Source organism: Scyliorhinus canicula, chromosome 2, assembly GCF_902713615.1.
Source record: "Scyliorhinus canicula chromosome 2, sScyCan1.1, whole genome shotgun sequence".
NCBI lineage: Eukaryota > Metazoa > Chordata > Chondrichthyes > Carcharhiniformes > Scyliorhinidae > Scyliorhinus > Scyliorhinus canicula.
Window position 1 is genome coordinate 131,460,184 of NC_052147.1, and position 12,783 is coordinate 131,472,966.

At 44.7% G+C, this 12,783-nt stretch overlaps 1 protein-coding gene across 4 annotated transcripts in view; it reads left to right on the forward strand.

The window, feature by feature from the left end:
• The window catches only part of ical1 (islet cell autoantigen 1-like), a 185,919-nt gene that overhangs the window by 151,682 nt on the left and 21,454 nt on the right, over window positions 1–12,783 (forward strand). For 3 of the 4 annotated variants that reach the window (XM_038786907.1, XM_038786891.1, XM_038786882.1), the window contains 2 exons: window positions 3,155–3,198; window positions 6,935–7,036. In XM_038786907.1, coding sequence (XP_038642835.1) covers window positions 3,155–3,198; window positions 6,935–7,036 — 146 coding nt within the window. The remainder of the gene's footprint in view (window positions 1–3,154; window positions 3,199–6,934; window positions 7,037–12,783) is intronic. The other variant, XM_038786898.1, reaches the window with a different exon arrangement.

The following is a 12,783-nucleotide window of genomic DNA, read 5'->3' on the forward strand; positions in this document are numbered from 1 at the left end:
GTAGTCCTCAAAGGGTTGCCTCAGCAACTTATAAATTACTTGTAACGTTTATTATTTTTCCACTGGGTGTGCAATGATCTAATTTGATTTAAATGATCAGTTTCCTTTTTTAAAAGTGGCTACTGTGCAAGAACAAATAGTTTCTGTTACTAAATATCTGTTACGAATATCAAGTTACTAAAAGTATGGGGTAACCTCTTTGGTCTTTAGTTTAGTCGCTAGCCTTATTCGACTCTAGAACATCTTTGTCTATAGAGTAGTCTAGAATTGCGATAAGATGCACTGAGGTAATTCAGGGAGTAACATGGAAGCTTTTTGGGGGCAGGAAAGGTACATTTAGATTTCCCCTTCCTCCACTCATTTCCTGACTTTCCACTTTTTATTTCCTGAGCTGGCTGTAAGAGGTGCCCAAGAAGCAGGATGAAAGACATGACAGCCTTCTGTTGTTTGCTAGGTAATGGTCAAGGCAGCAGCACACCGACAGTTCCCACACTGATAGTTTTACTGAAGACCAAAGTCATGAATCAAAGACTCTGGTCACATACCAAATAATTGTTTTGTTAAAAGTAAGGTCATAATCTCAAAAGTATTTTTATTAACCCCCCGCCCCCCTCCCCCCCAACACCATTTTAGGCTGGGGCCACAACAATGAGCCTTTCATTTTTACTGTGTAAATAATTGGATGTTGCCATTTAGCTTGATGGTGGACTTATGTTAATCAAAATAGTTGTAGACTGTTTTAAAGTACCTTGCTGTGTTTTATTATTTGCTGTTCGATCTCACATATTTCCCCATTAAGAAGAATCATTATAAAGAATATTAGATGCTTATCAAAAGCAAATTATTTAGATACCAAGAGAATGAGCCAAAGGACACCATTAGTATTAAAAAGAGCAAAGACGAAATCTAAGTAAAATGGGAACTAATGATTGGACATGCTGAGGCTAGGTATTAAAGCTTTAGATTCTAGGAGGAGAAAATGACTGGAACAAAGTCCAGAATTTCACATCTTGAGGCCCTGGAAATAAAAGTATTAAAGTAGTCAATTGAATGTCCATTCCCCTCGGTGTGAATGCAGAGAGGATGAAGAGTATGGAGGAGGAGGTAGTTCTTTCCCACCGTGGTTGTTCCTTCTACACTGGCCTCTATTTTCACAGCCTAAAGTTCAAGGAGTGCAGATTTCAATTAATCTGAAGTGCTATTAGTCTACCCTCCCTTCATTTCCAGGTCTGAGTGGATCACATCATGCCTTGGTTCAGTGATAATCTTGAGTTAGAGGGTTGTGAGTTCAAGCTGTACTTCAAAGACTTGAACATATAATCCAGACTGATACTTCAGTGGCATACAGAGTGAATATTGCACTGTTGGAGTTGGATGCAATGTTAAAACGTGGTCTCATCTGCTCGCTCAGGTGGGTCAGATGAATAGCAATGAGCTAACTGACCAGATAGTCTGCTTAAGAGATAGTGGTTACTGGATAAATATTGACCAGGAATTCATTTTTCCTCCTGCACTCTCAGTTCTTAATATTCAGGTCCAGACGGCACGGTGGCACAGTGGTTAACACTTGCTTCATGCCGCTGAGGACCCGGTTCAATCCCAGCCCCTGGTCACTGTCCGTGTGGAGTTTGCACATTCTCCCCATGTCTGCGTGGGTTTCATCCCCACAACCCAAAGATGTGCAGGGTAGGTGGATTGGCCAGGCTAAATTGCCCCTTAATTGGAAAAAAATTGGGTACACGAAATGAAAAAAAAATTCTGATCCAGTTCCTTGTCCTCTTTGTAAATTTGAGGCCCCACCAGATCCCTCCCTCCCTCTTCCCTTCTTGCTTCCATCCTGCTGAATGTTGGAAGAAATAGAGCATAACATCTTGCTGAACAAGAAACAAAAGAGGCAACAAGTGGAGTGAGGATAAAATAATGTTTAGAAGTAGACAAGAGAAACATGTGAAGGTGAGGGAGAGGGAGAAACTGAAAAAAAGGAGAGCAAAACAAATGAAGACCAGGGGAGAGAGAAAAACAGGGGAGAGGGACTAGTAAAAGAAGAGATAGAGTGATGCAGAATTGAAATAGTGTGCAATATAAAGATGAAGGATAGACAGGAAACAAGGACACAATATAGCAGTGAATGGGAGAGAACTAAAGTCAAACTGAAAGCAAAGAATGATAAAAACAAGTGAAGGAAGAATGGGAGGAAACTTTATTAACCTGGCTTTCTAGTAAGAAGGACAAAGGAAATCGATGAAGGACACAGATATGAAGTTGGAACCATAGAAATTCTAATGGAGAAGGCTTTTTGGCTGATTTCCATGCCATCCTCAAAGAGACAAAGTTATTTCTGGGACTTTCAGAACAATCAAGACGTGAATATAGCAGACGGAAAGCACAAGAGGCACATAGAGTGCCAAGCACAAACATAAAATGAGAACGAGCTACAAAGTGAAAGATATGCACAGAAATGAATACAAAAGCATGCAGGAGGCATACAAATACAGGAGGCTAATGAGGAAACACTTAATACCAAAAAGGGGGACTAAAAGTAACTCCTAGATAAACCGGACGGCACAGTGGTTAGCACTGCTGCCTCACGACGCTGAGGACCTGGGTTCGATCCCGGCCCCAGGTCACTGGCCGTGTAGAGTTTGCACATTCTCCCCGTATTTGCGTGGGTCTCGCCCCCACAACCCAAATGATGTGCAGGCTAGGTGGATTGGCCACACTAAATTGGCCCATAATTGAAAAAAAAATTGGGTACTCTAAATTTTTTTTAAAAATAAACCTAATAATTACTGTTGCTGATTAGAGGGCACGATGGAATTCTTTTGTCCACTGTTATTGCAGGCTTTAGCCTGTTTAGTATGATCTGCTGATATTGCGAACAATGATTTCCAGGATGTAGAGAGAGATGGTATTTGAAACATGCACAAGAAGGATGAAGAGGTCGAGTTTGAGTTCTGACAAGGATGCTTTGTTTGATTGATGTCTGTTATTCCGGACATTTCTTTGATCCTCAAGGACATTTTTGCTCATTAAGTCAGCCTTCTGGACTCCGAATGTTTATTGGTACAGGTGTTGGAGGATTAGTGAACTATGATATAAACTGGTAGGATGATCCAAAGGTTTCTCTATCTGATGTGATTCTATTTGTTTTTAGATTGGTACTTCTGGATGAAGATCAAGAGCCTGGACCTGGTGCAGGTAAATGCTTGGGAGGGAGTTGCATCCACAATGTGTTGCCAGCAGTACCAGAGGGGTGCGTCAATTCCAATTCAAACAAGATTCATTGAAACTTTGGTCAAAAGTATTCCCTCCTGCCTGCCATAGATTAGTTAACATGTGTCCTTGGTCCTACTTCATAGGAAAGTGACAAAAATACCGGACTGTTTTGAGAAGGTGCTTCTATCACTAGTCTACAAGGCCTATTGTCTTTGAGCAGTAATGTTATTTGGGGACAGTACACAGGACTCGATGTATAAAGTTTTGTAATAGACTCATGGTTCCAGTTGATCTAAGCTGTCAATGATTTCATCATCATCATCATCTTTAGTTGGGCCTCTCATGACTGAATAGTCCAATGCAGGATGTGGATGTTCACAAAAATGGCAGTTCATATTTTTATTATTGGTGCTCAGGGGAACTTCTGATTAAGTACTCCCAAGTCTTTGATCAATTTACCTGTGTCTTTCATTGCTTTTGAGCAATGTTCCAAACCCTGATTCCTAAGTAACTCCAGGAATCTCCCCAGCTAATTGCTTTCCCTGGTCGATAGTCGTTGTTGACCTGAAGCAGATAAAACACTTGTTGCTTGGAGGAAGGTCAGATTTTCCTGTAGAGCCTAAAAGGCTTTGGGCTTAAAAACTGGCCATTGTGCATACTCTGGTTAGTATAGCTGGTTAGCACCTTTGAGTCATCTGACTCTAACTGCAAGTATAGTATCAGAATGCTCTGTAGTTGGCAAATTTTATTCTGTTGTTTTATTTGTCCCGCTTGCATTGATGCCAGCAACTATGAATATACCCCCAAATTGAGCTTAGACATTGCATATCAGTAGGTTATCCAGTTGTAGAGGGCATTCCTGGTGAGGCTGATCCCCTGTTACTTTCTGCTAAGGATTATTGGATAATAATTGAGGGTGGAAATTCTGGCTGATTTTCCCCTCTTTAGACGAAAAGTCGAGACCATTTGTAAAATTGTACCTGTTGCTGCTATAATCGAGATCAGTTATCTCTCTATAGACTAGGAATCAAACCTGGTCTCAGTATTACATTGGGTACAAAGTGAGTCATAGATATAGAACATACAGTGCAGAAGGAGGCCATTCAGCCCATCAAGTCTGCACCGACCCACTTAAGCCCTCACTTCCGCCCTATCCCCATAACCCAATAACCCCGCCTAACCTTTTTGGACACTAAGGGCAATTTACCATGGCCTATCCACCTAACCTGCACGTTTTTGGACTGGGAGGAAACCGGAGCACCCGGAGGAAACCCACGCAGACACGGGGAGAACGTGCAAACTCCACACAGACAATGACCCAGCGGGGAATTGAACCTGGGACCCTGGCGCTGTGAAGCCACAGTGCTAATCACTTGTGCTATCGTGCTGCCCATTGCTCTGCTCATGAGGGCAGAGTTTGGAAAATTCTAGAAGTAGTCCCCTCATTTAAAAAATAAATACATTTAGAGTACCTAATTCTTGTTTTCCAATTAAGGGGCAATTTTGCATGGCCAATTCACTTACCTTACACATCTTTTTGGGTTGTGGGAGCCAGACCCACGCAGACACAGGGAGAATGTGCAAACTCAACACGGACAGTGACCCGGGGCTCGGATCAAACCCAGGTCCTCGGCGCCATAAGGAAGCAGTGCTAACTACTGTGCACCATGCTGCCCTAAATTACTGTTGGTATATCTTTTTTTTCCTCAGGTAGAACTAAAGTTGCCATAGTCCCAGATGTCCATCGGCTGCTTTCCCATTTGAGGGGGAGAGCTGACTAGTGATGATTTAACATGAGGATCACCACACCTCAGGCAAGGTTGAGAACAATTCATGAATAGCCTCGGCCAGTACAGGTCCTCATTTTAAATGTCCATAGCATCATGGAATCCTTCCAGTGCAGAAGGAGGCTATTTGGCCCATTGAGTCTGCACCGACCCTCCGAAATAGGCCCTGCCTAGGCCCACTTCCCCATCCCATCCCCGTATCCCCTGTGCATTATTCACAAGTATGAGAAGTGATTACAATTAATTATCTTTATTGCTGAAAAAAGAGACATGCTGACAAAAGTTTTTCATCTTTCACTCATCAGAACAGATGCAAGAATACCAATTTTAAAGGAGCAAGAGATTAAAATGCAGGGAAAAGGGTTCTGATTGGTTGAAGTATTGATTTGGAAAATGCAAGAAATTATTGTCCCGCACTTTGTTTAATTCAAACATGGTACAATGCCTGGACATCTTCCTTTTGCCGATAGAGGATAGGTCTTTATGTATGAATATATGTCACATGGGCTCTTTGCAAAGTCAAATTGTGAAGTGATTTTCCTTCTGGAGATGTGGTTTCTTAGGAACAGTATCCTAACTTCTGATTAGACACTTTACAGCCTTCTGGAGTCCACATTGAGTTCAGCAATTTCAAAGCATGAACTCTGCCCTCCTTTTTGAATTTTCTTCCCCAATCTGTATATGTTCTCTTGTTTTTGCTTTCAGACAGTGCTGACCTCTTTTTCTGCTATTAACATATTCAACTATTTTGCTTTCAGACAGTGTTGATCTTTATTCTGCTACGATAACACCTACTCTGAGAAAAGCTTTCATCTTTATACAATCATCATCATTCTCACTCCCTTTGTGTTGTGTTCCGTGTTTCCTTTCTCATTTAATCCCTGCTGCCCATCAACCTATCTTGACCTTCTGTTTTGTACCAGCCGCCCCATTTTCTCGCTAGCACAAAACCTATCACGTTTCCACCCCTCTCCAGTTCAGAAGAGGAGTCCTATTGGACTCTAAGTATTAACTCTGTTTCTATTTCCATAGATGATGCCAGACCTGTTGCGTTTTTCAGCATTTTCTGTCTTTATTATGTGGCTTCTTAAAGTCAGAACCTGATACATGTGGAGCAGCAGATTCTGTTCTCTCTGCCTGAGGGTTTTTATTTGTCCGGACGTGTTAAGTAGTAATGCAAGTACTTGGTAACATTATGGAGACAGGCAATGAGTAATCTATCTTAGATTGGTACTCTTTTGAGACCATGAGGACAAGGAACCAGCTGGGCACACAGACAGCAATGCACTGCATTAAATTGACATTGTAATTTTAACAGTTAATCGCCTGCCAGTCAGGCAGCCATTCAGTAATAGGCCAGCTTTGCCAAATGGGCATTCTTTCATACAGCATTAGAGCTCAGATGTTGCAGAGGAGCAGTAATTCTGTCACAGCAGTAAGATTGTGTTCTCTTAGAGATAATCATTCGGTATTTTGGAAGAATTAGCAATGTTGATGCAGCAAGAAGTATTTTAAGAGATTACATAGTAATTATAGCACAGGAACAGGACATTTAGCCCAACAGGGCCATGATTCAAGATCTCACAAATCTCATTGTACTGAACTACACTTTGGCATAGCATATTAGTGTATAATGTTCTTTGCTTATCCATAATGCCATTGATTAATTTCCCAATTTAATCCAGCTTACTTGGGAATGATGCTGAGCAATTCTACATAATTTCTATGCAAAGAAGTTCCAGAATGGAGAGACAGTCCCAATTCTCTTACTGATTGTGGAATAAAATAAGTGTATACACGACTCTGGAATTTTTCCAGCCTTGTATTGTGGTGTGGGGGGGAGACTATACATTTTTTTCCTGTACATTAGTTTTTTAGTCTTAAAGTTATGTGTCTTGTAGCCTCATTTTATGTTGCTCCACATTTAACAGGGGGTCAGAGTGAAGTAGCAATGAACACTGCCAGCCAGGATGCCCCGCAGCTAAATGCAGAGCTGGAACCATCTAGCAACACACAGCAATTCTATGAGATGGGTAAAAACCATGTGCATGCTCAAACTCTTTTTTGGTGTTGGTGAGATCTTTTATCTAAAGCTCTAACAAAAACCAAATTGTATTGACAGCCAGAGTTTATGTAGGTATCAACATGATCACAGGCTTTTTAAAGAAGTAAATTGGATGCACAGTGTAGTGACAAACAATGTGAAGATCCTGGACAAAAACCCAACTATTTTCAGTTTATCACCAGGAGTGATAACACTGACCCATGGGTATCTTCTATGTTTGTTTTAACATATAATTAACCACATTTGCAACAAAGAAATAGCTTTACAGTTAACAGTTGCAACAGTTCATAAAAAAGAGAAAACTTTAACCTACTTCCCAGACCTGCCACTATATTCCAATTAAGCAAACCAATATATTTCAAATACCACTCATGAGTAAAGTTGTCTTTTTAATATTTTTATTGGCATTTTCCAATTTTAGCAGTTTAACAAATTGACGCATAATGCGCATAACATTTACAGAGTATGATGCTTACACACACCCTTTCAATAAGCCCTCTCCCACTCCCACACACACCATTGATTGTCGGGCTCTCTCCTGGCTCCACTTTTCACCCTGGGTGTCATATTGTTATACTTATTTCCTTCCTTGTGTGTTTCCCGTTGTTGTTCGCTGGGGAGGAGCGCCTCACTCTTTTTCCGTGTCTCTCCCTGATACTCCCCTGGGTTCCTTCCTTGCCTCCCCCTCCCCCCTCCCCTTGTTCCTCTGTGCTATATGTGCCCTTGTCTTCCCTCATCGGTCCCCCTCCCCCCTTTCTTCCTAATCATTATTGGCTTCAAACAGGTCTTGGAAGAGGCTGATGAATAACTCCCATGCTTTGTGGAAGCCCTCTTCCGACCCTTAGATGGTGAACTTGATCTTCTCCAGGTGGAGGAATTCCGACCGGTCTGCCAGCCAGTCTGCAGCTGTGGGTGGTGTTGCTGATCGCCAGCCGAACAGGATTCTCCGGCGTGCGATTAAAGAAACAAAAGCCAGGGCATCGACCCTCTTCCCCATATATAGTTCTGGCTGGTTCAAAACCCTGAAGGCTGCCACTCTCGGGCACGGCTCCACCATTACCCCCACAACTTTGGACATCGCCCCGAAGAAGGCTATCCAGAGCCAGACAAGTCTGGGGCAGGGCCAGAACATGTGGGCATGGTTGGCCGGTCCTCCCTGGCACCGTTCACATTTATCCTTCACCTCCGGAAAGAACCTGTTAATTCGGGTTCTGGTTAGGTGAGCTCTGTGCACTAATTTAAACAGCATGAGGCCTTGCTCAGGAGGAGGTGGAGTTGGTCCTACATAATGCTACACTCCAGAGTCCCCATCCTACTTCCGTTCCGAGTTTGTCTTCCCATTTCTGTCTCGCCCCGTCTAATGGTGTTCTTGCCCTTCCAGAAGTTATCCATAAATGTCCCACAGTTCCCCTTCCTATTGTCCGTGTCCAGTAGTTCCTCCAGTAAAGTATCTCTTGGGACACTGGTGTACCTCATTGTCTTCTTGTGGAGAAAGTTTTTGATTTGTAGGTGCCGGAGCGCCTGTCTTTTTGGTTGCTGCAGTTCTTCCGTTAGTTTGTCTAGGGTCGTGAGTCTGTCCCCCATGTAAAAGTTCCTGACCCTCATCCTGTCTCCACTTCTTAAAGGTGACGTCTAGCATGACTGGCGGTAATTTGTGGTTACCATAGATGGGGGCAATGGAGGACATCTCGGTTATGAGGACAGATCGGTATGGATCTGAAGAGGAACCTTGGCAGCACGGTCATCTTGATCGTCTGCACTCTACTTGCCAGAGAAAGCGAGAGTGCATCCCATCTCTGTAGGTCCTTCCTCCGCCAGACTGGTCAGATTCCATTTGTGGATCCGTGTCCAGTCATGGGCTATCTGGATCCTCAGTCGTAGACCCCCCCCCCCCAACCAGCTCTGCCCCTCCCTGTTCGGGTTCACCGTGAAAACCTCACTTTTGCCCGGGTAGCGTTTGCAGCCCGAGAAGGCCCCAAACTCTTCCAGGAGCTTCATGATTACTTTCAGGCCGTTTTGTGGGTCCGAGATGTAGAGGGGCAGGTCATCCACATAGAGTGAGACTCTGTGCTCTCTGCCTCCTCTTCGGATGCCCTTCCAGCCTTTTGCGTCTCGCAGAGCAACTGCTAGGGGTCCAATTGCCAGGGCGAACAGGAGCGGGGACAGTGGGCATTCCAGCCTTGTGCCTCATGCTGGAAGTATTCAGAGCTGGTGACGTTGGTCCAAATGCTCGCCTTGGGGGTGTTGTACAGGAGCTTCATCCATGAGGTGAACCCCGTCCCTAGCCCAAACCGTTCCAGTACCCCAATGCGGTATTTCCATTCGATTGTCGAAGGCCTTTTCTGCGTCCAGGAAGACGATCTCCTCTGGTGTTCTCTCGCCGAATGGAGTCATTATTACATTCAGCTGTCGCCTGATGTTCTCAGTTAGCTGTCTACCCTTACCTCTGGTATGCAGTTCTCCAGTCTCGTATCCAGGACTTTCAGAAGTATCTTCGCGTCTACGTTAAGCAGCAAAATGGGTCTATATGATCCGCATTCTACTGGGTCTTTGTCTTTCTTGGGTATCAGCGATATCATGGCCCGTGTTAGTGTTGGAGGCAGGGTGCCCCTCGCTGGTGAATCTGCGAATGTTTCCCGTAGGTGTGGGGCCAGGGTTGGTGCAAATTGTTTGCAGAAGTCTGCCGGGAAGCCTTTAGGTCCCGGCGCCTTCCCCGCCTGCATTTAATTGATGCTCTTGATGATCTCTCCCAGTCCTATAGGTGCTTTCAGCTCCCCTCATTTGTCCTCCGCCATGACTGGAATGCCCAGTCCATCGAGGAACTGTTTCATCCCTGCATCCCTGTTGGGGGGCTTGAAGGTGTACAGTCCTCGGTAGGATGCTTGGTTGACCTTTTTTAGTTTGTCTACCAGTCCGCCTCTGCTATCTTTCACCTGTGCTATCTCCCTTGTGGCTGCCTGCATTCTCAGCTGGTGAGCCAACAAGCGGCTAGCCTTTTCTCAGTGTTCGTAGAAGGTCCCCTGTGGCTGGCGGAGTTGGTGCACTGCTTTCCTGGTGGAAAACAGGTTAAAGTCCTGTAGCTTTTTCCTCTCCACCAGATGCTCTACGGTCGGGTCCTTTGAGTATTTTCTGTCAACCTTCAGGATGGAGTCAATTAGTTGCTGCTGGACTGCCATCCTTCCCTGTCTCTACGTGCCTTGTAGGCTATAATCTCGCCCCTAATCACCACCTTCAGTGCAATGCCTCCCAGAGCGTGGAAGGTGTGACTTCCCCGTTCTGGTTGTTAGTGATGTACTCACCTATGGCCTGTGATATCTTATGGCAAAAGACCTTGTCGGTCAAGTGTCCAACCTTCATGCGGGACATGGGACACAGCCTGTCTCCAACTTCACATCCATGTAATGTGGAGCGTGGTCAGAGATAACTGTCGCGGAGTATTCCACCCTGACTATTTCTAGAAGCACTAATTGCCCCACTGCAAAGGAATCAATAGGAACCGCCATGTGTCCATTGCCCCATCTGCTCCATGAAAATTCCCAGTTCCCTAGCCATGCCTGTCTCTTTCCCCGTTTTGGAGCTTGATCGGTCCATCAATGGATCCTGTACGCAGTTGAAGTTGCCCCCCCCCCCCCAATGAACAGTATGTGCGTGTTAATGTCGGGGATTTCCTCCATGGTCTTTTTTATGAAATCTGCGTCATCCCAATTAGTAAATGTCCTCCAGGACACCGCTGACCATGACGTACCGTTCCCCCTGGGTCCGTAACCGTCCTTGACACCGTAAACACCATCCTCTTGCTAATCGGTATTGCTACCCCCCCTCGCCTTCGTTCCATAGCATAAATATGCCTGTCCCACCCAGCCCTTCCTTACCAGTCCTTCTCTCTCGGGTGTGTCTCTTGCAGGAAGACATGTCAAATGGACGAAGACTCTGGGTCTTTCCAGTTGGCCGTTAAGTCCCCTGACATTCCAGGTAATAATCCTGTGCCCTCCTTCCTATCAACCATGCTTACCTGGTGGATGTGTCCCTGCACTCTGGGGTTTCCCTTTGTTAGGGGGCTGTCCAAAATGACCGTGGTCACTGCTCTCACCATCAGGTCAGCCCCTGCACTCCAGAGTTTCCCTTTGACCAGGGGGTACCCATCATGGACACCAAATGTGTGTATGACACGCCCCTGTATCCGGGGTTTCCGTTTGTTTAGGAACCGTCCAAAGTGGCTGTTTGCGGCGACATCTTGTTCCTGCAACCTGCACTTTACCTGCTGAAACCAATCTGAGACCCAACCCTTTCTTCTCGTGTTCCTTCTCCCCCACCGACTATCTTTCCCCCCCTCCTCCCCCGTCGGTGCAGGTGCGCCATGGACCCCCCCCCCCCCCCCCCCCCCCCCCCCCCCCCCCCCCCCCCTGCTATCGTACCTCCTGCACTACCTATCCCTGCTAGTGTGGTGGACCCCCCCTCCCAGGGCTGGTCTTACCCCTATCTCATGCCCGCTGACTGCTTACTCATGAGTAAAGTTAACAACCAGGTTGGGCAGCACGCTAGCACAGTAGTTAGCACTGTTGTTTCACAGCTCCAGGGTCCCAGGTTCAATTCCCACTTGGGTCACTGTTTGTGCGGAGTCTGCGCGAACTCCCTGTGTCTGTATGTGTTTCCTCCGGGTGCCCCGGTTTCCTCCCACAGTCCAAAGACGTATTGTTTAGTGAATTGAATGTTCTGAATTCTCCCTCCATGTGCCCGAACAGGCAACAGAGTGTGGCGACTAGGAGATTTTTCACAGTAATTTCATTGCAGGGTTAATGTAAGCCTACTTGTGACAATAAAGATTACTATTATTCTACTTGATTTTTTTTCTGTGCAGAATATTTGGAGGGAAAACATTTCAGGACCAAACTAAAATACCTCCATTCAGATGAGCAGTTCTAGGACCAACTGACTTTTCAAACAGACCAGGGTCCTTCCATTAACTACGTCATCTGCACCCAAAGCAAAAGGCGTTATTTTGTTTCTTCTTACAAGATATCCCTTGACATAATAATAATAACCTTTATTGTCACAAGTAGGCTTACATTAACACTGCAATGAAGTTACTGTGAAAAGCCCCCAGTCGCCACATTCCGTCACCTGTTCCGGTATACCGAGGGAGAATTCAGAATTCTCAGCTTGTATGGGAATTGAACCCGCACTGCTGGCCTTGTTCTGCATCACAAACCAGCGGTCTAGCCCACTGAGCTAAATATGTCTAGCCAAGGTCAAACATAATACCCCACATAAATTACCTACACCCCAGTGGTCCTTCAACATGAATAATATTCTTTTAGCTAGCTATCTGTGAATAAGTAAATCTTTCTCAATATCTTTTGGAAGAATACTTCACCTGCAAATCAATGATTATCTCACTTTTATGATACCTTAATCACAGCTCAAACAGTCATACTGTCTGTGTGCATCTTAATCCATGTTTTAATAACATTACTCAAAAAATATAAAATATGACAATTTCTTACATTCATTGCAACAACAAACAGGAGATCCTGCAGCCCTCATTCAGTTATGTCATGGCTAATTTGCACCTCAATTTATTTACCCACATTTGATCCCTATCTCTTGATAATAAAAAAAACCCTCAAATTTGATTTGGATAAGTTTGGAACAATAAAAGACCACTCAACCAACTCCTTTCGGTCTATTTACAAAGTGAAAAAAATATAAGCCGTA